A 26,361-nucleotide genomic window follows, 5' to 3' on the forward strand; every position below is an offset into this window, starting at 1 on the left:
TACTCTTTTGGTATATCAAATTTATGAATTATTAATTAATTTAACTTATAGGTTATAATATCATATCAGGTTCAAAAAGTATTATACTTGTATCTTTTTGAATAAGAATGACTCATTCCTTTATATCCAAAATATGTACATGTAGGAAATTAAAAAACCATAGATGCAATTTTTTCGAAATTTTTTTTTTTATAGTTTTACATTTTTAAACAAATCCAAAAATTATTAGGCGTCTGCTAACCAGGGGCCGTTCACTCAATGGTTCTAGATGGGAGCGAATTTTGTCAGTCTGTCGACCACATCAGTACCAACTTCAAGTCATAAAATCTATAGTTTCTAGGTTTTATAGTAATTTCGTTTTAATATAGCAGTAACATCAGCAATGACGAGGTACTAGTGGCGCTACCTTTCAACTAAAGAATTTGAAAGATAATAGCGGCAAACTTTTGAATAGAGAAAAAAATTAAACAAAAATAAAAAACATTATTAATCAAAAATGAATAATTAATTAGTAACATAAAGAAAAACATGTAATTGGTTTAATATTTGTTTAATATCAGATATCTTATACTGACTGCGGTTAAATAAACGATATGAATGGTTTTTTTTTGTTTTCATAGTAATTGATTTTTATCAAAATGAAACTGTAAGATATTTAATTTATTTTTTTTCAATACAATAATTAAAGGTATTTAAAAAGTTGAAACAAAAATATGAATAAATTAATAAATGTTAATAAATTTTAAGTTTCTTGCGACATAAATGAAATAACATTGGTTGAGTAAATTTTATTTAAAGACACTTTATTTTTTAACCAAATGTAACAGAAAAAAAAATAGTATTTTCAATTATAAGTAATATAATTTTATTATATCATTAATTTTTAAAAAATAAGTATAAATTTTCTACAAAGATTAGTATATTAAAAAGTGAACTATAATACTAAATTATGTTAACAATTGCTATGACCTACATTAAAATAATAAAAAAATTATACAAGAAGTTGTAAAAACAAAATTGTTCCACAGAAAAAAATAAACTTTAAAAATTAGTGTTTGCAACTATAACCCGAAACCTGGGTATCAATATAAGAAATTAAGACATTCCAAACAATAAATAGATTTTTATAAGACGTGTCATACATTTTTTTAGTATCAATTACGATTTTTCAAAATTTCAACATAAATTTTTCTTGCAGGAATAATATTCCCACCAGAGTTCTCACTTTTGACTATTTTTATTATTATTAGATGCACTGCTACCACTACAACGAAACTCGTTTGTTGAAACTTTTTATTTTGTCACGTTGTTTACTTTCGGTCAACGGAATGACAAAATTGGGCATGGTGGGAGGTCAGAGTGAACGGCCCCTGCTGCTAACTTCAGAAAGAAACATTAAATGTCCATAATTTGAGGTTATTGAAATGTTTACCTCATCGCCAAGTCGGATAAAATTATTTATTGTCAACAAATGAATAATATTCTGTAACAAAATTAGGAGAATTGAATTTATTAAAAAAAAAAAATCATTATTTTAGAATCATTCATTTTATGACAATAATACTACTTTTTTATAAAAATAAACTTCATGTCCAGATAAATGATTTTAAAACGAACGATATACCTACAGAATATTTAGTTTAATAAGAAATGAATGCCCGAGAAAAAATTTTTATATATAATCATATAAAATTATATATAATTATATATAACTCGATTATATATAATCATATATGAAAAATGGCCAAATATAATCATATATAATTATATATAACTATATATAACTATACATAATTATATTTGGCCATTTTTGATATATGATTATGTATAATCGAGTTATATATAATTAAAAAATATTCTTGAAAAAAAAAAAAAAAAAAAAAAAAAAAAATTAAATACCGAATTTTTGATTTGGTTATTACCGCGCGAACGCATTACAAATTCAGAAACAAGAATTGTTAGCAGTAAATGATGAAAAAATCCTGGACGTCTGCTGGGTTCGAACACGGCTCCTCTTGGCTGGTAATCCTAAACGTTGATCACTGGTCCACATCACGAGAGTTCCAGTCATTTGCTTAATTGATGTATTTAGAGTGAAATGCCGGTAAAGACAGAGTTCATAAGTTTTCATTATGGATTTTTACAAAAACTCCATGAACTTATATGAAATTTTATAAAAACAATATTTGTCGGCTTCGATGATAATTATATGAAATTTTATTAAGTTTCTTCAAATTTTTTAATTTTCTGTTGTGATGTGAAATTTAAGAAAACTTATATGAAATTTTGGGAAACATTAAATAATTTCACAAAATTATATGAAATTCAACCGATTGAAAAACTGGGTACTTTCAATTTTTGAATACCATGAAAAAAAAATTCTTTTTTTTTTGAAACACCCGAATGATTGTATACAATTATATATGGGTATATGTATAAGATTATATATAATTATATATGATTACATATAAGACAATTTTTTCGGAATAGTATTATATATAATCATATATAATTATACATGGAGCTATATATGACACTCTTCGTTTAAACACTGCATTTCGTATAATCATATGTAATTATATATGATTTTATATAAAAAAAATTTTCTTGGAACAGTATTATATATAATCATATATAATTATGTATAATTATATGTAATTGTACACAATTGTATATGGACATATATAAGATTATATATAATTATATATAATTCTATATGAAAAAAATTTCTCGGAATAGTATTATATATAATCATATATAATTATACATGGCGCTACATATGACTTTCTCCGTTTAAATATTGTATTATATATGATCATATATAATTATATATGATCATATATAGTTATACATAATTATGTATGATTATATATAAACATTTTTTCTCGGGGTCTCCGTTTAAATATTGCATTATATATATATATATATATATATATATATATATATATATATATATATATATATATATAAGATTATATATAATTATATATGATTCTATACGAAAAAAATTTCTTGGAATAGTATTATATATAATTATATATAATTATATATGACGCTACATATGCCTTTCTCTGTTTAAATATTGTATTATATATGATCATATATCATCATATATAATTCTATATGGATATATATACAAGATTATATATAATCATATATGGTCATATATAGTTATATATAATTATGTATGATTATATATAAACATTTTTTCTCGGGTGGTAATAAATATACTTAATTACACCACAAAATTATTATATTCCTTAATTTATGTCGGTTTGTAATGAAGAAAGCACAGTTTATTTTAAATTTTTTATTTATCATTGTCCGAAGAATGTCATGAAAAATAACCTCTATTTCTGCACTACAGTGTAGGTAAAGATGCACTGATTTATAAATATATATAGTTGAACCACAAATAATACGAACGAAATAGATGTCATCATTTGTATATACATATATAATCTCGCGCAAGCATTACATCATGGTATTGTGACAACATTTGTCTTTCATACGTAAACGCTTCAGATGGCATATACTATACCATTTCAGAAAATTTACAATCCAACTATGGTAATTTTTGTGGCTTGTATTGTAAAAACATAGAGACAGCACTGTAAATTAAGAGGAAGAATAAAAGAATAAATATAATAATTAAATCTCATTTTTTATTCTTTTACTATTTACGATAGTAAGATTGTAATATTTCTGATTGAATTTTATACGACAAACTCTTAATGAAATTACGATAGTGAATAGTAAAAAGTCTTTTAGAAACTGTAAATTTTCGTATCATCTAATTGAAAGTTACAGATAATAAAAGTATAGTCCAGGATTACGATAGTAATATTGAAATTTTTCGTCGAATTTTTTTTCTGTGTAATTTCGATCCGCTAGGAGTGTCAGCAGCCACAAGAAACAGATGATGCAGATAACTGAATACCCTCGCGGTTTTGAATCACCCTGGAAACACGATGAAATCACGGTGGATCCACGGCGGTTACACGGTGGGTTTATTATCATGTTATCACCATGATTCCACCGAGATTCCACGGTGTACCCACCGTGATTTCGCGTACACCACGTAATCACCGTGGATACACCGTGGAATCTCGGTGAGTACAACAGGTAACCATCGTGGAAACACCGTGTAACCACCGTGTATACACGGTGATAAAATGGCACAAACCGACCCTGTAACCACCCTGGATCCACCATGATTCCACTCCCAGAGTGTTTTCAGGCTGATTCAAAACCGTCAGGGTAGACAACAAGAAATCTGTGAATTACAGTCACTTATTAGATAGTAGATAAGACAAAGATATTATTTTTAATCATTTTTAGTAATTTTATTTGGTTAATTAAAACTGTCATATGAAAAATGAAATGAGTAAACTAAACTGACAAGCAATCAAATGACAATAATAAGGCTGCTAATGAACACTAAATATAATTAACACCGTGCAGAAAAAATTGTGTTTCCTTCGAAAGCAGAAAACGCAATTGTTTCTGTCCACTGTATGCAGGTATTTATGAATTACGAATTCACTAGCACTTATTTGCAGCATCGGCTTGAAATTATCTTGTTTCGACTGATTGTAGAGACACTGAAACTTTAAGTTCCTATGCTGATATCATGAAAAACTTTTTTAAAAATATATGTATTTTAAACATTCCAAAATCACTTTTGTGAATAAAACTGATCATTATTTTAAATTTTATGTTGTTAGACTTTTTCAAAACTCATGTGTCAGTCGAAAAATATTGATAAATTTTTAGGATAAGAAATATTAAGATGCTTGGAATGCAAATGCGTTAGGCCGTGGAAATTTTTTATTTTTTATTATCAAACATAATTTTGAAATTTTTAGTTAGCAAATGATATTTATAGATTTACAATATATATTTGCAAATTTCCTCGGACTAAGCTTATATATATTTATCAATAAACCAGACATCATACAAAAAAAATAGTCTTAATTGCTTTCTTATAAATTTGAAACGAATATATATATATATATATATATATATATACATTAAAGTGACGCAAGCAAACCGACTATTTTTTTTTTCTCGATCTCGCATAAAAATTTGTTGGTTTACGATATTTCAAGAAGCCTCTCCGAAAATCAGCTCGATAAAAAATTTTCAAGAGGTCGCTCATGAATCTTGAAAATATCAAAAATGATTGAAATTCGAATTTTTAATATCTACATTATTTCTTTCTCGTGGCAGCAATAGTTTATAATTGTGAAATCATGTCTATGCTGAAAATTTAGTCCCAAAATTTAAATACTAAACGGCGCTCAAGAATTTTGAATATTAACTGATAATATGTGACTAATACTTGGAATTAGTTTTTGTATTTTTTATAACTCAATTATTGTCATTTCACTAAAATATAACTTTTGCATAACCAAAAATATATAGGACAGTCTTAAACACTAAAATTTGGTAAGTTTTGAATAAACGAAAAAACTTGAAAATTGAATTAAAAAATAAAAAAGTATGCGAATAACTTATTATTTCTGTTTCTCGGATTATATTTTCGTTCACTGAGATGCCAATTGATGGTGGAAAAGTTGAGAAGCTTTATTATAATATTTAAGGGTCGCTCGAAAACGTTCAAAACACTGCACTTGGAAACATTCAGAATTCTTGAGCGAGATTTCAAAATTAAAATTTTCAACGTTGTCATGATTTCACAAATATAAACCTATTGCTGCCATGAGAAAGTAAAAAATTTCGATCATTTTTGATATTTTCAAAATTCGTGAGCGACCTTGTAATGTCACACAACATTTTAGTAATAGTAAAATACAGCCATAGTAAATAAATCGACATAATCATAGTAATAGTGTAAAGTATATTGGAAAAGAAATAGAGATCCATAGTAATTGAATCACAAATAGTAGATCATAGCTAAAGATTAAGTAGTAGTGGTAATAGTTATAATCGTAGTTAATCTAGTCATAGGTAATATAAAAAAATAGTTTTTTAAGTACAAATAGTAATTAGAATAAGCACCATAGTTTTAGTTTGGTAATAAGCAAATAAATGTAATCATAGTAATAATAATAATACTAGTTGTAAATCGTAGTAATATATATCCCAAATAGTAATAAGTAGTAATAATCACAATAGCAATTAAGTCATAGATATAAGAATTAACTGTAGCATTAATATTAGTCATTTTTAAATAATAATAGTAACTCATAGAAAAATAGTAATAAAAATAATACTTATAAGTAAAAACAGAAATAAGTAAATCACAAAAAAAAAAAACTGTCCGCACACCGATCCTATCACAACCTCTTGAAAATTTTTTATCGAGCTGATTTTTGGAGAGGCTTCTTAAAATATCGTAAACCAACAAATTTTCATAAGAGACTCGAAAAAAAAAATAGTCGGTTTTTTTGCGCCACCCTAATATACATATATATCAGTGTCATATACCTCTTTAACCTCTCTCGTATTTAAACTTATTAATTAGAGATAAATATCAATTATAACTGGTATTTACTTATTTGTTTATTAATCTATCATGAATAGAATCACCAATTCCATGAAAAATCTTCGAGCTTAATATTTAATTCTTCTTTTCTAAATACCTAAATATTGGTTAGCGCCGTTTTTGATCATTTTAATGAATTTATAAATCTTCAATTTTCGATGAATTATGTCAGTTTTCATCAATACATATTTTGTTACATCTGTATATTTTCATTCTAATCCCGTTTATTCGAAACTAGTTTGTCAATCCGAGATCTTAGAAATACGCGATTGAATTAGTATTGCTCGTACATTTATATATAAGTATATGAAAATACTAACAATATTTAAAGTGCAAATTGAAAATCTCGGATTGAAAAATTGACTTCCAAAAAATGGATTCAACATTAGTAAAAAAGTATAAGGGCCGCCGTCGTTTCAAACTAAGCGCGAGCTACCGAAAAGTCAGGGAGGTGCTGAGAATTTTCGAAAAATCTACCTTCCATTCTGGCTGCCAGATGGCATTTTTTATATATGTATAAAAACATATAAAAAATTCAACTGGATCAAAAAATATGATTTTTAAAATCAGGTGCTTTGGCATGGAATGTTCCATATACGAAGAAAAATAAATTACTTACACATCTAAATTATTTTTTCTAGCAGGAAGTGAATTGAATACTTTGATTTTTTAATTTCACTTTCTGTCAATATTCTTCCATATATTTAGCAGGAGGTTTTTTAGTTGATCTGTTATTAGAAGAAAATATATATAAAATAAAAGAGCCATCCGGCCTTACCCGGAATGGAAAGGTAAATTTCTTATATTTGTTAATACAATAAATCTACAATAGTGTAATTAATACGTTTTTGTAAGCTTAAACATGAACTTTAAGGAAATGGGTTATCCCTTATTTAGAAGTTTTTAGAAGACTAAGCTGCAAAAATAAGCTTTTTTTATTTTTTGTGAAATTTTCGATATCATCAAATTGTTAGAAAAGATGTTTCAAAAACTTAAGTATTGCAGTGAAAATTAAAGCTAATTGTTCAAATTTTAAGATACTTTTTACAGAATTGAGTTATCATTTTCGGTTCAAAAGTTATTTTAGGATAAAGCTAGAAAATTCATTTTTAGGAAAATCAAAAAAAATTTTAAACACCCACAACTTCCAAACTAATCGACCGATTGAGCTCATCTTCGAACATGATCAAGGCAATCGTCCAATAAATAAGTGTATAAAATTTCATTAAGATCCGTTAAGAATCGCGGGCGCTATCGTGATGACAAAGCGCGTTATATTGTATATATATATATATATATATATATATATATATATATATATATATATATATATATATATATATATGTATATATACATACAAACATATATAAACTTTTAAGCGGATGATATTTTTTGACTCTACGAGGGAAAATAAGACATATGGTAACAGAATTCTGTGATAATTCGATCATGAGACCCATTGCCATAGGCCAATTTCTAAAGAAATCTACCTAAAAATTATTAAAAAATTATTAAGAAATATGGGGGGGGGGCAAAACAGAGTATCCCCAAAATTAAAAAAAAATTTTTAGAGGGGAAGGGGGGCAAAAGGGGGGAGGGTAGGCAAACCCGGATACCCCCAAAATTTAGTGAAAAAAAAATTTTTTTTTTTCCTCTAATTACTGTATATTCGATATTTTTGAGCATTTTCAGCCCTACGCATGACACCTGGGGCAAAATGGATCAGTCCACAAATCGAACAAATGATTCTATCAAATTTTTATAATCAAATTAAAAAAAATTTAATGTTAATACTTATGCAGAGGGTTTCCGACTTTGTAGGGCTTTTTTAGTTACAAAGAAAAAATAAGTATACAGAAACTATTATTTTCATTTATTATCTATCATTTCTAGTTTTTTCAGAGAAAAATTTCCACAAGGATGTTTTATTTTTCACGGATAAGATTACGTATCAATAAAATTATTGATGGTGAGAACATGACTAGAGATGTCAATCAGATACTCAATTTTGCTTTTGCTTTTGAAATACTCTTTATTTATATCTTTGAATTAGTATTACAGAGAAAATATTGTACATTTATGTGGTAGTATTTAGGTCCCAATTTTCTATTGAAAATTTTATACTTTAATTTTACTATATTTATACCAGTCCACCTGAAAATATAAATCCCTTTTCGGAAGGTAATTCTAAAATTAAAAAAATTATAAGTTTAATTTAAATTTTTCGTCGATAAACTCGGGGAGTGCAGTAATATGTATTCCAGCGATAAATCGCTTGTTGGGACCCTGCCGAAGATGTTTATGGTAGTTTGTATCAAAGCTCCTCTCACAGATAGTAACGTCCGGGAGATTGTCGAAACTTCCTTGCACAAGTGGTAGCCTCAAACACCAGACGTTATGAATGGCGGTCACAGTCCATAACACCTAGAGGGATGAAACGACCAAGATCTACCTGCCCACACAAAAAATTGCTATTGACTGTGATACTTGACATTTTAATACAAAAAAAAGAAGTGATCGCTATTATAAATATAAATTATATGAATAAAAAAAAATTTTCAGTCAAAAATATCATCAGCGGCAAAAAAGACTGATCATTGTCATTACTAAAATTTATATGACTAAGAAAAAAATGTGTTGACTATATAATGCTAAGAAATTTTATAAATTTTCTATTTAAACAAGAAATTTATTAGACATTAGCGAATTTATATGATTACAAAAAATATTCTCTTTGACAATGAACAGCGGAGAACTCATCCAATAAACGCTTCAAGTTTGGAATATAATAACTCTGAAATAAGTTTCTTACCAGGGACACCACAACTGGTGGGCGCAATCTAGCGGCGAGCACCGAACTACTCCCGCTGCTGTTGGCTAGCATAGTGATAACTATCTTTTTTGATGGAAAATAATTATCAGATTCAAATATATACTTATTAATTTCGAACAAATATATATTCATTCTAAATAAATATATTTTTTTTGTCTAAGTAATAATTTAGTTGTCTATCAAATAAATATTTTCTTAACTTTACCAAATGATTTTATTATTTTAGAGAGAGAAATATTAACGTCAATCAAATAAAGTCTATTAAATCATTTGTCAAAAATCACAAAATGAATTATGTTTACGTAATAAAATTTAGGTGTCCTAAATAAATTTTAGTTTAACTGAATTTAACAAATTGATTTAAATGTCTGAAAAGAAATTTTTTCTCAGTGAAGATATTCGCGAAAAACATTTTTTTACCATTTCATTCTCCAAAGATGTTTCTCGAAGAACTAAGCGATCGAGATGGTTAAGGTGGAAATCCGCGCGTTTTATTGAGTTCAAGAGCTTATTAGAATTAAAAATCTATCGATTCTACTTTTTCGCAGATATTCAAAAAAAACCGTTTCTCAACATTTTTTTCTCCAACGATATCTCTGCAACGAATAAACCGATTAAGACAGTTGAGGTGACAATCGACGCGTTTTATTGAGATCTAGAATTGATTACATTTTGAAATAGATTAATCTGGTCGTTTTCGAGAAATTTTAAAAAAACTAATAAAAAAAATTTTTTTAAATTCTTTCTTATTTTTAACCCTGCACGGAAAAAAAATATTAAAATTCACCCGAATTATTAATACTTTTTATTGTTTCAAATAGTAATGAGGCGCCCGGGTGCGATTTTGTTGTTCATTATAAAGTATAAGGTTAAAATATATGTGTGATCTGTTAAAATATACTTATGCTCAAAGAAAAAAAGTATAGGGAAAGATATATTTTTTAAAATTTAAAATAGTAAAAATTATTATTTTGAATTGTATAGATTCAATGGCAAGATGATATTTTTTAGACTGACAATAGTAAAAATTAAAACTTAAACCATAAATTTTTAAAGAGCATCGAAAGTTATTTTCGTACTTAAATGGATGAAGGTAGCACATGAGATTTTACTGCATCAAACAATAAAATTTGCTGAGGCTGACACATACTTTTTACAAATTGACAAAGTATAATGTACATTTTCATATAGTCAATCTTCACTGATTTCAGTAGGAATATTTAATATTTGCTTTAATGATAAATATCCGTGAAAATTTATTTATTCCCGCTTATATCATTAAATTTGACTGTTGACTAATATTAAAATTTAAAAACAACTCCTGGTAAAGTTTCTTAGTTAGAGGACTTTACAAAATAACGTTTTAACTAAATTTATTATTTTGTATCCTTTATATTTTTATTGTTTGAAACTTTAATTTTTTATTTTACAAACGATAGATATTTAAGTTTTGGCTGTTAAACTTTAAAGTTCAATTTTTTTAGTGTTTACCTTGTCTTTTTTATAGTTTTAAATGATAATTTTATCTAAATGAATTGTATATTTCAGCATTCGATTTCTGATTATTATTTATTAAATATTGAAATCACGATATTACTATTGGAATTAATATTAATCGCTAAAAATATTATAATTATTAGACATCAAACTTTATTTATTGCAGTTCCTTTTTTTCCGTGTGGTCTCCCTACTTAAGTATTATAACTCAATGTCTTACCAATTCTGAAAGACTCTGTCAAGAAGTCCAAAATTTCAGATAATTTTTGACTTATTCAGAGTTTTTCATCAGAGCTATTGAGACTTGTTGACACTTCTCTTCACTTAATCAGGAAAACTAAGGCTCATGAAAAGTCTTATTCAGACTTCTGAAGTCCTGTGTCATCGAATTTCTGGGTTATAGGATTTATGAATCATTGAAAGTCTGTGTAAACGGATTCTGAATAAAAGAGTCCTGGGCTAATATAGATCTGGGTAATTAAATTGACTCGTTTATTTGAGAAACCCGATGAGTCATGTTTTTTCGAAATTGAGTTCTTTGGATGTGCCCCCGTAGAAATTAATAAAAATATCCATTAAATCAGTGTTTAAAAAACATTTAACGGGCTGACAGAAATTTCATTTTATTGAGAAACCCCATAAATCAATGACTTATGGGGTTTTTCAAATAAACACATGCAGTTTTAGTTTTATAGAAATAATTTTTTCTATTATATTTGAAATTCGCGCTTTTTTAAAAAAAAAAAAAAATAATATGACTAATATTAAAATACATTAATCATTATTTTTTGTAATTTCTGAGTTTCAAAGTTAAAATACATATTATATACTTCATTTTATTAGTCTAATAAATTATATGAGTGGAAAAAAATAAAAAAACAATGATTTAATAACTTTTTCTTCCGTTTGGTTGAGAAACCCCATAAGTCAATCAACTTTAAATAACTTTTTTAAGTAGTTTCTTATTTGGATCTTTTTCAGAGACGCAAACATTATTCTCTTCAATTATTCATTTATTATTTCAATGGCAAGTTTTTCCAGAAAAATTTTTTTTGTGTTTTCTGACAAATTTTGTTTTCTTGACTTATGGAGTTTCTCAAATTAACGATTCAAATATGGATCACTTGTGTCTACCTTTTTGTGGCGTATGCTTAAAAAATTATTTGATAATACCAACCGTTAAAATGACTGAATTCAGTTGATATAGTAGATTCCCATGATAAAAAGTTATGGAAACTGGTCCTTAAGAATTCAAAAAATCTAACCAATATCGTATTACATATTTTTATTTGTTTATATTTAAAATTTTTAAATTAATTAATAATACAAATGGTGATCTAATATTTGAAAATTAAGTTGTATCTTTAATAAGGTTCAAAGTAAAAAAATGTATGCTTAAGGAGGTTCGACCGATACTAGTGAGTCAAAGTGGTGTTTGAATTTTTTTGTTTGCTAAATTCTCTTAGTAGTTATGAAAATTCATTATTTTAATTTATAATAACATAACGAATTCATAAATTAATATTTATTACTCATTCAATTAAAGAAATTAATGTAATGACTTGGTTATTTTTGACTCATAAGATTTAATAAAAAGATTTGGCAACAGCGCGTTCTAACTTCTTACACATCGATATTCAAATTAAAGCGGGAAAAATTCATTTCTAATCTCGTCTTTCTTATTAATGTATTTCTGTCTATGTTTTTTCTCTCAGCTGCTTCCGCGACGTTGCCAAACCCTCAATAATATGTATCTCTGTCGATGAACGAGATTAATTAATAAAGTTTAACTTGAATTATTTAAATAATTACAACGGTAACACTATATTGTTAAAATCTTATCACATTCCAAAAATATTCAAGTTTATGGCATGTGGTTTTTTATTTCTTAAACTTGGGAGGTTAATAATGAAAATAATCGAACAAGTCATGACGGGAGCTTGTCCGCCATAAGAGCCTGTGTATAAGAACTTTGAAAATGTCTTTTTTAAATCTTTTTTTCTAAGAAACTAGACGGTGGATCATATTCAAATTTAGAGAATACATAGATAAAGTACTTCTTTTCATGTATACTAAGTTTCAAATTTTAAAGTTGGAAAATCCTTTTTACATTAGATTCGGTCGAACCTCCTAAATATTAGTTAATTAATTCAAGATAAAATTTTTAAAGTTTTAAAGTATGGCTCAGTAGAAATGGAAAATTATATTAGTATTTAAATTTTTACTAACGATAATTTTAATGTAATGCTTTATCAAAAGTGATCTGCTCACAATGTAGATCTCAATTCATATTTTTATGCAAGTGTGAGTTTCATGTAATCTCCGTTAGGCACCAAACGAAAACATGAAATTCACGCGCACACTCAGTTAATAATAAAAGATGTCGGCACGTTATTTCTAGCCAAGAAAAAGTCTAAGGCTACATTTGATAGTCATAAAAATCGCGTTGCATCAAAGCACGCGAATTTCGCGATTGCTATTGGACGCGTTTTATAACTTCGTGTCCTTTTGTAAATATATGTGAATAGTGTATTTAGTAAATTATTATAAAAAGTATTAAAAATAATAACGCAGTGATTTAGTAGACATTTATGTGTTGGCGTTGTGTTCCAACCGTTGTTTTGGCTGTTGCTAAAAAAAAAATTTCACAAGATTTTACAAGAAATAATTTTAAATAAATATATTGGTATATATTTACATAATTATACTATCAAAAAAAGTAATTATATTATTATATAAATTTTTATTTCATTTATTTAATTTCTTTTTTAATATTTGACGTTTTTAAATTAGTTAAAACTAGAATTACTACTGACTCCCTCTTTGACGAAATTTCCAAGTCAAACCTGTGTGCGGAAATCGTGAAATCAGCAAACCTATAAACTTAAAAAAAAACCGCAATCATTTTTTTCCATAAAATAAAATCATAAGATAAATTATCATTGCTGCCTAATTAATTTAAAAAGTCCGCGTAAATTATTTTTCTTGATAATTTAAATAAATTTATGGCAGTTTAAAATTTATCAGCAAGTGGACCGTCATTGTGAACCGGTAGATATATATATAGCAATATACCCTTTGTGTTACACCTCGTCTGTATGCGTGTTGTCAAAAATCCGACAGTGTGCGCCCTTGTAAGCTTCCATTACTCTTGGCCTGTTATTTAATCGAAAATAAGTGAAATAAAATAAAATAATTTTTAAAATAATAATTCAATATTAATTAAAATAAAAATAATTGTGGTTGAGTTTATATTTAAATATATTTGTATATTAATATGATCTGGACGTAGTGAATATTGGAAAATATTTCGACGCCGGTTTTAGTATAATCGGGATAACCTTCACCGCGAGTTTCTCACATCATCATTCTGTCTTTCATCTCTGCTCTTTCTTTTACCGTCTCTCATTTTTTTTTTTCTTCATTTCTTTTTTTTCTTTTCCATCTGTGTCTCCACTCTCTTTCTCTTGTCTTCAGCATTAAAACGTCCGCGTCTACCATTTAACCAACATACAAAGTAAAAGCTACTTGACTAAGTGCTCAACAGAATGAAGTGGCTCAGTGCTGGAAGTGGTGGTACCAGCGAACCGGCACCCTCCATGCAGCTGCATCATCCCTCTGCAAATGGACATATACCTGTAAGTTATTTATTAATATTTAATATGTTCATTAAATTTTTTTTATTGTTTGTTTAACGACACGAAATATTTTGTTTTAAACTCCGGATAACAGTTGATACTGATTAATTTTAAAATTGTTTTAGTATTGATGATTAGTTGATTAATTGACTAATAAATTATTTATTTAGGATATTGATCAGTGTGCACAAATGATAGCAAGTGGAGATGCTATGAGAATTCAAGCTGGACAGACCAATCAGATTGGTGTCAGTAGAACCCAAGATGACGCTATGGTTGGTTATGTTTTTCAAAGACCTACAGAACCTGATTATAATGCTCAAGCTAATACTTTTCAAAGCAAACAAGCACCAAGAGCTTGGGCACTTGCTGATGATGCTATTATTGATAACGTATGTATATAACTTATTTATGAGTGTCAATGTACCAGACATCAGACAAATTTTTAATTATTAATAAATAGAGTAAATAATTAATAAAATAGAATTTTTTAAAATTTTTAAATTAATAAGTGGATTTTTTATAAATATTATTTTGTTTATTATTTTCTCTATTTATTTATAATTTTACATTTGATGTCTGCTACATTCACATTTGTACTAATTATTAATTGATAAATATTATTCGTTTAATATAAAATATGAAATTAATATGATACTGAAAGCAGCAGACATTAAAAAAAAATTTATTTCTTTTAAATAAAGAAGTAAAATACTTACAGGAAAAACTATGAGTTTGAATGTACCAGACGTTAGACAAATATAAAATTGTTAATAAATAGCGTAAATAATTAATAAAATAGAATTTTTAAAAATGCGCATTTAAAAAATTTTGAAATTAATGTGTATTTTTTATAAATATTATTTTTTAAATTATTTCCTCTATTTATTCATAATTTGAGATTTATCTTATGTCTGCTACACTCACACTCTTGAAAAACTTTAGAAAATCGCACATGAAAAATTTTTAAAATTGTTGTAGTGCAAATTATACAAATTTTATTTTAGTTACAACTAATTCATTTATAAAAATTAAAAAAATTTCTGATGTCTGCCACTCTAAGTATCATAAATTAATATGAAACTTTATTATGATCCTGAAGTTAACAGACAATTAACAATTTTTGGATTTTTTTTTTTGAACAAATCAATTAGAGAAAAAAAACTAAAAAATATGCACATGTAGAAAATTTTAAAAACTATAAGTGCAATTATTTTAATTTTTTTTTTTCTTATAATTTATTGTATTTAATGAAATCCGAAAATTATTAGACTACTACACTCAGTATCATAACTTTATTATTGATGATAGTTCTTTAACAAATATATGAATAATTTATTGAAATAAATATAAATTTTTTACACAATAAAAGGTGTTGATGGTGACAATACTTGTAATAAATATCAGTGATACTTTTGATGTTTAATTTTTGACAATACGATAAAATGGAAAAGTTTAAGTACTGCGTTCAAAATATGATAGTAACGTTAGCAGACATCTGACAATTTTTAAAACTTTTAAATGATAAATTAAAATGTTCATAAATTACAAATAAAAAAATGCATGTTTATAAAATTCTAAATTCAGTTCATGGATTTTATAAATTTTATTGTTTTAATTATTTAATTTTTTATATGTAATTAAAAAATTTTTGTACGTCTGCTACTTTTGCACTCATGTTGAAAATTTAAATGAAAAGAAAAATTATTTTTAGATAAGTTTTTATTCTGATGTTACTATTTAACTAATTTTTAGAGGTAAACAAAATTATGGAAATTGAATGTAATTATTTTATTTTTTATTGTTCTGTTCTGTTTTTATTCTTAACAACTGGAAAAAATTAACATTTTTTTTCTCTTTTTAATTGTTATACTCTACAGCGTATTAGTAAAAAATATAAATATCGCGTGTACGAAAATATTAAAGTTTTGCGACTATTTTTTTTTTCTTTTACGTTTTTATGAATTAATGAAAATAATATTACATTTAAAAAATTTTTTTCACGTTTTTATTGTTAGTATTTATGATGAATTGATTAAAAAGAAAAAAATTTAACAGAAAATGCGATTATAAAAATGAAAATTTTGCTAATTTTTATGCTGCAATATTTGATAAAACCTTAACTTTTGAAAATTCCTAATAATTTTTAAAGTGACGATATCAAGAAATTTCTCATTAAAGTTTGCTTTTTTAATAAAAAGAAATATCGCAAAACTCTTAAAGATGTTATTATAGAAATCGTAATAAAAGATGACGAAAACAATTTTTTTTTCATTTCCGAACGGATAAAAACTTATTTAAATAAAAATTTTTGAATTATCCATCAATTCGTCGGGGAAACGAATAAATTGAATTTAAAAAAGAAAAACTACAATAAAATTTTATTTTTCGGTCTTTTATGGTCAAAAATAGGGTAGGCCTCACTGGAACCCAATGTCCATAATCTTTTATAACTAAGATGATAAGTAACATAAAATTTATTTATAGAGCCATGAGAAATGGAAATACCCAATGGCAAAATTGGGTGTACCACAGCAAAGTCAACCACAACAATTGGGCCTTCAGACAATGAATAATGTTCATTTACCATATGAATTACATCCCATGCAACTTAAAGTAAGTAAACGAAAATACAGTATATTTTTAATATCGTTCATGTTAAGAAAAACCCTAAGCCCTGTCAGTACCATTAGTTGTTCACTTTAACTGATTCGTTTTTGTAATTTTTATAGAGAGAAATCATTAATGAATAATTGTTTGTGAAACTAAAGATATTAGAATGTGACGTATCAAAGGATTTTGTAATTTAAATTAATTGACTTTTCAAAATCGCGCTCGGTCGGCCTTTTTTTACTTTGACGTTTGTTCGTTACATGAATTTAAGTTTAATTAAATTCTTTGATAGTTGTTTTCTCATGTGTTATTCAATACATATCCAAAATTTGTAAAAAATAAAGTAATATATTTTATTCTCCTAATCAATAAACTCATCATACTTCAATTGATGTTGACTTTGAGCGAGTGTAAGGCCATGTGTTGATCCAGTAATGATACATCATAACTTTTAGTGAGCGACTATGGTTACACTCATCAGCTTATTTAAAAAATTAATAATAACGAGCAACCTGCAGTCACCACGTGACTGCCCAAATATCACTACTGATTTTATAAAATACTCAGAACAACACGATTTTTGCCTCAAAAAATTTTATTTGCACCAAGAAATTTTATGCATCATTAATTCAATACAAAAATTTTCTTGGGGCGAGAAAAGATTATTTTGGTCAAGAAATGATTTCTTGTACCAAAAAATTTTTTCTAGTTCTAAATAACTTTTTGGTTTTAATTCACAATGCGAAAAATTTCTTGGGGTAAGTAAAAATTTTCTTTAGGCGAGTAAAGATTTTTTGTGTCAATGAATCCTTTTTTTTTTTCTGTGCACACTTTTTTGGCTTTGAGAAGCTTCCTAAATATAAATGTAAATATTCAGTGGCATTCAGTCATATTTAGTAACAGAATAATTAGAATATTAATTTACTTAAAGAAAATAATTACGATTGTATTTTTTCTCGCGTAATTTAAATGTAATTTGAATGATACAGCTAAATCGATTTTTCTCAATGATTGATAATAAAAAAGAGTTGAAACTATGAAAAGGCAAAAATTCAAGTCAAAACCTTTCTAACGATACCAAATTTAATAACATTAACCAATCATATCATACAAATATGCCGGGAACAAAATTTTCCTTATTCTCTTAATAATATAGATATTGAAGATAATTAATTATCAGAGATCTTGAAGTTAAAATTTTTGGTAACAAACAGGTAACAATTTTTTGATTTTTTTTTTCAACAAATAAATTATGGAAAAAAAAAACTAAATATATGTGCATGTAGAAAATTTAAAGAGTTACGCGTACAATTTTCGAATTATTTTTTTTTTTATAATTTATGGTTTCCAAAAAAATTCAAAAATTAGTAGACATCAGCTAACTTCAGTATCGTAATTATCAGCACTATTCTTGAAATTAAAATTTTATTCTAATACTTAAAACATATACGTACGAAAAAAATATACGTACTCTGACTGCTTAAGGGATAGTTGGGGGTGGCCTACAATTTTCGGCTGATGTACGAAACATTTTAGAAATCTAGATCCAGTAGATTTTTAACTTTTCAATTTATTTTTTTTTATTTTCGTTCCGCGAAAAATATTCCGATCTTTAGATACACATGCGGGTAATGGGTCTTTTACCTCAAATAAAAATCTACGTTAATTTATTTTAAAATAAATTATTCAGAGTGCTGCACCTGGAACAGAACATCTGGTTTATCTTAACAATCAAATGACAACTCAACAACAAGTTGCATTATTTCATCATCAACAACAACAGCAACAACAGCAGCAGCAGCAACAACAGCAGCAGCAACAACAGCAACAGCAGCAGCATCAACAGCAACAACAATACAGAAATGGCCAGGTAAATAAATAATTATATTATTAATTCATTCATGATTTATTTATATAAAAAGTATAATTTATAAAATTTATTCGTGGAAAATAATTTAAGATAATCATATTAGAAAAAAAGAAATAAATCGCCCCCACATTTAATGTGTGGAAAACTCACATTAGAGAATTGTGATACCTAATGCGAGTGAATGTATTATAGATCTTGTATTTAAATATAATAGTGAGAGGAGTAAAGTTTAATATTAAAAGAAAAATAATGCCAAGGTCAGGGAAATAAAAGTCAAGTAAATTTTATTTTTAAAAAAATAACCTTTTGACTTTAAAGTAAAAAATAATTAATATTTTATTTATTTAAGTATCTTTATAATTGCAATGCCAGCTTTTGCTAATAATTTTACTATAAAACAGTTTAATTAAAATAAAAATATAATTATAATTAAATCATTATTATAAAATTTATAAAATTATCTATTAGACTCATAGAATTATCGTGTAGCGCGATCTATACTCTGATAAGAAAACTAATTTTCTTGAGCACGTGTAAGCGTCATTTCACCGGCTACAACAGTTATATATATACATATATATTTATAGATATACACATTATACTTATAATATAATTGTATCAGCAAATAACTAAAATATTAATGCAAAATATCTTTGATAAATTTTATACTAATTAAATTAATGATCCCGAAGTTAACAGACGATATGCAATTCTCTAATATTTTTTTTTTTTATAATTTGTCTTAAAAAATTTTTTTAAATTATTAGACGTCGGCGAACTTCAGTAAATTAAATTGATGTCTAATAATTCTTTGATTTTTTTGTGCCATAAATTATAAAAAAAAAAAAAAAATATTTGAAAAAATTGCACTTGTAGTTTTTAAAATTTTCTATATATGCATTTTTTTATTTTTTTTTTTTTTTTTCGTAATTGATTTGGTTAAAAAAAATCCGAAAATTATTAATTGTCTGCTAATTTCGACCATTTAAATTCACCGCCAAAATTTTATTTAAAGTTTAAAATGATAATTATAAATATGAAAGAAAAATTTAGTTTAAAAAAAAGTTAAAAGTGAACATGATATAAAAAAAAAAGAGTAGGGATAAAAGTGTTAGCAATAACGTCCGCGAGGCGACGCTAAAGTCACCGCGTCGTTCTTTGTTTCGTTTGACGGGTAGTCTGAATCCAGCAGGCCGGCTAACGTGAAATAATATTTAAAACAAACGTCCAAAGGACGTTCTTGTTGAGCGTCTGAGGATCATCGACACGTAAAAAAAATAACAGACCGCGTCGCGATGACTAAATGGACGGGTATAATGCGCGGGTGAATGTGAATTAAACGTGATATTAAATAACATTGTTTGTGATTGTAAATAGCGTGGTGGAACTAACAGTGGTGATAGGTGTGTGGGTGAGAGCACACTCGATTAGACAAAGAAGGACAGCTTTAGGTGTGGGAACCAGTAGGAAAGCTCTGGTAATTGTCAGTCACGAAAGTAAAAGCTACAGGATTAATTATTTTGAATTTAAAAACAAATTTGAGACGCGAATAACAAAAGCAATTTAAAAAAAAACACTTCGTGTGCTTACATAAATTTTTAATTAGTGTATATATATAAATATAAATATATATATAGTGTGCATAGTAGATGAGATTAAGTAAAATAAAATAATATTTCGGACGTTAATAAACGAAAAAGTAAGTTGGGAATTGCTGTCAAAAGCGTAACGATAAGAGGTGGAAAAAAGGGAAAAGGAGAGGCTGCGACTCGACGTTTGTTCCAGAAGAAGCGGGAGTTCAGGGACGAAGTTAAAATAATTTGTGCCCCTGATATATTAAATATAATATATTATTATAAAAATTAGTGTTATAAATAATATTATAAATTTAAATATTTAAATTTATAATAAATAGTGTGTGGGTGTTGTGACTATCATTGTGACGATTAATTTTAAGACGGTGGAGAGTTTCAGCGTTGGATATAGCCCGGGTGACAATATTGACGACTGGATGAAACCACCGGGGGATCTATTTCTTTACTGCGACATGAAAGACCTGGGTGCCGATATGGTAGTTTTATTTATTATTTCTTAAAATAAATTACTTATTATTATTATTATTATTATTATTATTATTATTATTTTTTTTTTTTTTTTTTAATTTTTATTAGATCGCGTGTTAAGTACTATACTTTTTTTTTTAATTGTTTAAATATAAACAAGTACATATGTATATATTTATAGATATACATATATATTTTTTATCATCCGCCCTTATGTATATATATATATATCGTATCAAAGATTTTAGCAGAGTGAGGAGAAAAGGACATCGCGTCGATGCCGCAACCTTCCAACGCACGTTCGAACTCGCTTTCGTTCGTGTTCACTCGAGCTTCTCGTGTACATTATAATATATATATATATATATCCGGCATTTATAAACGTACGCGTCTGAAAAAGTTTTTCAATATTTATTTTATTATTATTTATATATACATATACATTACTTGCCACTTATAATCATATTGAACGCGATTATAAGACTTTATCATATATATTTATTTATAATATATATGAGTATTTTGGAAATTATAATTTATTAATTTACAATTTATTTTACTTTATTAAGTCATTACTATTTTATTTATTATATTCGTTTCATAATTATTTTTATATTACATAAAGTATTATAACTTTCGTTTAAAATTCAAATTATTTATTCATATAAAATATTTATATTTTTTACTTATGATTCATTTAATTTATTAATTTTTTCTTTTTTATTTTAATTAATTTCGTTGACTTTCTAATGATCATTAAAAATATGAAGTTAGCAGACAATTAGTAATTTTCGGATTTTTTTTAACCGAATAAATTACAAAATATAAAAAAGAATAAAAATATGCACATGTAGAAAATTTAAAAAACTACAGGTGCAATTTTTTCAAATACTTTTTTTTTATAATTTTTTGTACAAAAACAAATTTAAAAATTATTAGACGTCAGTAAACTTCAGTATTGTAAAAATATTTTCGTAAACGTGAATAAGACGAGTATGGATACATATATATATATTGTGCAATGAACATTGATTGTCATATTATTAACTTGTTTTCAAAAGGTTATTGATTTTTATTATTAGTATAAAATTTAATTATTAATTTAAATTAAACTTTTAAAAAATGATACAGAAGTTGGCCAATTAAAAATTTCCGCATTTTTTTTAACGAATCAATTACAAAAAAAAAGGAAATAAAAAAATGCACCTGTATAAAATTAAAAAATCTTTAGGTGCAATTTTTCAAAATATTTTTTTTTTCTACAATTTATCGTCTGAAAAAAAATCCAAAAATTATCGACGTCAGCCAACCAGTATTATCATAATTTTTTGATTTTTTTTTAGACGATAAATTATGGAAAAAAAAAATTTGAAAAAATTGCATCTATAGTTTTTAAAATTTTCCACATGTGCATATTTTTAGTTTTTTTTTTGTAATTGATTTGTTAAAAAAAAAAATCCGAAAATTGTTGATTGATAATTTCATCATAATAAAAACGCTTTATATAGATGTTATAAATTTAATTTAAATTGATTAAATAACAAGCAAAATGTAATAATAAACACTCGCTTGGTTGAATTACGTCAGGTGTAAATATATAATTAAAATGAATCTATTTCAATTCTAAGGTTACTAAATAAAAAAAAAATGTATATATATACATATATTTACCGTTGTCATTTGCAATATTTCAAAATGTCAATAATTTGATTATTATTATCGAACTAACAAATTTAATTACACCTATCAGATATTATTTTGACAAAATGAATTATTTTATTAGTAAATAATTAGACAAATATAATAAATAATCGTTATTTAAAGACATAGATTTGTAATGCAGGTAAAAAAATTTAATGTTATCAATATATGATTCACATGGCAATGCATGATGTCAAGTGAGAATATATCGATCAAAATGACTCATTCGACATCTCTCCTTGTGACTCGAGGCCTGACCTTACTCGGTATTAATGACCATGAATGTATCTTTAATACAATTCTGATAATGCTTTACATTCACTAAATTATTATATTATTTATTTACATTTTTAATGTTTACTTATCATTTTATTATGTACAGAGATAGTACAGATTATTATTAAAGTATATAAATATTATTACAGTAAATGTATGCGTTTAGCAAACATTATAATCAACAAATCTACGTTAAAACATGTGGAATTGTATCAAGCTGTTAACTGCATTGTAGAGTAGATTTTTTTCGTCATCCTCTGAATTTCGGCATTGAATTTCATGCCCTCTGTTACCCCTAGACGATCCATCAAGTTGTTTTCTTAACATATAGCGATATTGTTTACACTAGACTAGAACTCGAGAATATTTTTAGGGTAACTTGAGTACTAGCTTTGAGATACCCCGCTGAGTTTTTCGTATCGACATGTGACGTATGTTAGCTATTTCACTTACTAAACATTTGTCAATTCATTTTTATTTTGTTGTAATTTATTACTCAGTACACTGATATAAGGATTTATTTGGGAGTAATAAATCAAATTTATAATAATTAATAAAAATTTATTTGACAGAAATTGCTGATAGGTGATTACAGATTGAATATGTTTGTTTAGATGTTTAAATCACACGAAAAAAAAACTTTAAAAATTAGTGTTTGAAATTATATGCCGGGACCTGGACGTCAATTTAGGGAATTTTAACATTGTAAACAATATATTTTAAAATTTCATCAATTTCTTACGTCTAAGTCACGATTTTTAAAGTTCGAATGTTTATTTTTCCTGCATAGACAATAAATTTATTTTAATTATAAATCAAACACGGAGAAAAAAGTATAGTAAAAATTACAATACTATCGTAAAATTTACTAACAGATATGAAAAAGTACATTCTGTATTGTAATTATTACTAAACGTTTAGTAAAATTTACTGGCTAGTAATAATTACATGATAAGATATTCAAAATTACTATGTGTACTGTATTTTTCGCTAAGACGATTATATTTTTTACTATTTGTATAGTAAATTTTACTATAAGTACTATTAATAAATACTAATTTAAGAAAGTCAATTTTCTAATACAATATAGGATTTGTTACTATACAACATATTAAAAATTACTATTCGCAATGTATTTTTTGCTAACACGATTATATTTTTTTACTATCTGTATAGTAAATTCTACTATGCATCGATAAAATTAAAAGTTGGTGGGGATAGCATATACAAATATGTATTACAATTTCTGAAACTTTTGTCCGAAGGAGACATCGGGCCGTCAGACGTAAGGAAGGACTCGCGCGCGGGAGATCAGGGTTCGAAACTCGGTTGAAACAAGTGATTTTTTAAAAAAACAAAAATCGACACCAACACCAATACAGATGATATAAATAACAATAATAATCAAAGTGATAACAATAATAATAAAAAGTTAAAAGGGAAAGTAAAATTTACTAAACATAACTAAAAATGAATATGCAATATAGAATATTTCTCATAGCCAGTATATGAGAAATTACTGAACGACTTGTAAAATATGCTTATCTGTTCATTAATTTTTCATATAAATCATAAGCGTTTCAAGATTATTATCCAAACTTAATAATTATTCTTAAGAATTACTTTTTAGATTAATAGTATTTAGTGATCACTATCATTATATTACTTGTCGTTTCTCAATTTATATTCAATCCTAATTATTAACATAGAATCGTTTTTCTTTAATGTTGGGGTAAGATAACTAATAAATAGATGTTTAAGCTATTTCTTATGGTTTTAAAGGCATTCTCAGACAGTGTCTTCTATTTTTTTAAAATTTTCAATCGCTTTCAACTGTCATAAGCGTATTTAAATTTTATCAATTAATTCAAACCATAATTAATGCATTAATTAAAAAACGGACAAAGCTAAGGTACAAATTAAAAAAAAATTAATTACAGTTAATATCAATTGAAAGTTAACCCTTAACGGCCACACGGAGAAACTCCCTTTTTTTGAAAGTTTTTTGACGAATTTATTTGAAATGTATAAGACCTTTAATTCCACTTTTTTTAAGCCTGGGGTGACTAGTCACCTCATGTGGCCGTTAAGGGTTAAACTAAATTTGTTAATTTAATTTCAGTAAAATCTTTATGTCAATTTTATAATTCGAATTTTCAAATTTTGTAGGGTAAAATTTATTCAAAAGAATTCGTTCAAATCCTAATTGCTAACGACCGTAAGAAATTTTTTTTTAAATTCTGTCTTGGTAAAATTGTAACTAGGTTGCCCTTTTTTCTTACGAATGTTTCAATTTTTTTTAATTAATTTATAAAATTTTAACACGATTATGAAAGTTGGAAGTCATTGCATATTTTTAGAAACACAAACACTGAAAACCTAAAATATAGTCTTAAGCGTTTTTTTAAATCATCAGAGCGCTAAAAATTTTGTGTTTTCAAAAATTCAAATTTGCCTCTGCATTGTGATAAATTTTTATAAAAAATTAATCAAAAGTCCGGTACTTTTTAATAAAATTGATAAATTATTCTCAGTGAATTTTATTAAAATAAAAACAAGATAAAATAATCATGTATTGTGACTGGTATATTTATTTCTGGAACTCACTGCCGAAAGGGACAATATTGGCTGAAAGCCTAAATACTTTTAAAAACAGTTGTTTTGAATATATTATGTCTCAGGATAAAAAATGTTTTAGTTATCAATTTATTAATAATATTTCTTTGCATTTCAAATAACGTCATTGTATGTATCAATAGTTTTTTTTTATATATTGTGGTTCTAAAAAGGTCTACTCTCTAACCAGAAGTTGATAAAACGATAAGTAAATAAATTTTTAAATCAAGTAAAATATTCCTATTTAAAAAAATTATTAAAAATAAATACATTCTTCATACAATTATTGGAGGTCATCTATTGGTCAAGTAACTTGGTTCATTTTTAAATATTCATCTGAAATGAAAGCAAAATTATTTTGAATATTTTTTGTATCAATTGTTGACTATTTTTGCTACAATTTTTTTTTTCAAACATTTTTATTCATTTCTAATTTAAAAATTAAATTTATAATTTATAAGATGTCAATTTATAATGTATACACAATTCGTTAATTTGAAAAACATTTTATCTGAGTATAATCTCAAAAAAACCATTCATTAAATATTTTTAAAAAATCAATCACTACGACCGAAAGTTCAGTACACAGGAAAAAAATTCTCGACCAAAAGTAAATATTCTTGATTCAAGAAAATTTTTTTGAAAATCTAAATTCTTTCGGGTAAAGTAGAAATCTCATCTGATCAAGACAAATTTTCTTGACTCGGAAACCTTGACTTGGTTCCCAAAAATGTTTGTCTTG

At 26.0% G+C, this 26,361-nt stretch overlaps 1 protein-coding gene across 5 annotated transcripts in view; it reads left to right on the forward strand.

Annotated features, from left to right (window-relative positions):
* The first annotated feature begins 13,223 nt into the window (after positions 1-13,223).
* LOC103577311 (pumilio homolog 2) overlaps positions 13,224-26,361 on the forward strand; it is a 91,453-nt gene continuing 78,315 nt past the window's right edge. For 2 of the 5 annotated variants that reach the window (XM_053741023.1, XM_053741027.1), the window contains exons 1-5: positions 13,224-13,561; positions 14,380-14,480; positions 14,651-14,872; positions 16,968-17,096; positions 18,784-18,963. In XM_053741023.1, coding sequence (XP_053596998.1) covers position 13,561; positions 14,380-14,480; positions 14,651-14,872; positions 16,968-17,096; positions 18,784-18,963 — 633 coding nt within the window. In that variant the 5' untranslated portion in view covers positions 13,224-13,560. Of the gene's footprint in view, positions 13,562-14,319; positions 14,481-14,650; positions 14,873-16,967; positions 17,097-18,783; positions 18,964-26,361 lie in introns of all 5 variants that reach the window. The other 3 variants (XM_053741024.1, XM_053741026.1, XM_053741025.1) reach the window with 3 other exon arrangements.

Source organism: Microplitis demolitor, chromosome 8, assembly GCF_026212275.2.
Source record: "Microplitis demolitor isolate Queensland-Clemson2020A chromosome 8, iyMicDemo2.1a, whole genome shotgun sequence".
Classification (NCBI taxonomy): Eukaryota; Metazoa; Arthropoda; class Insecta; order Hymenoptera; family Braconidae; genus Microplitis; species Microplitis demolitor.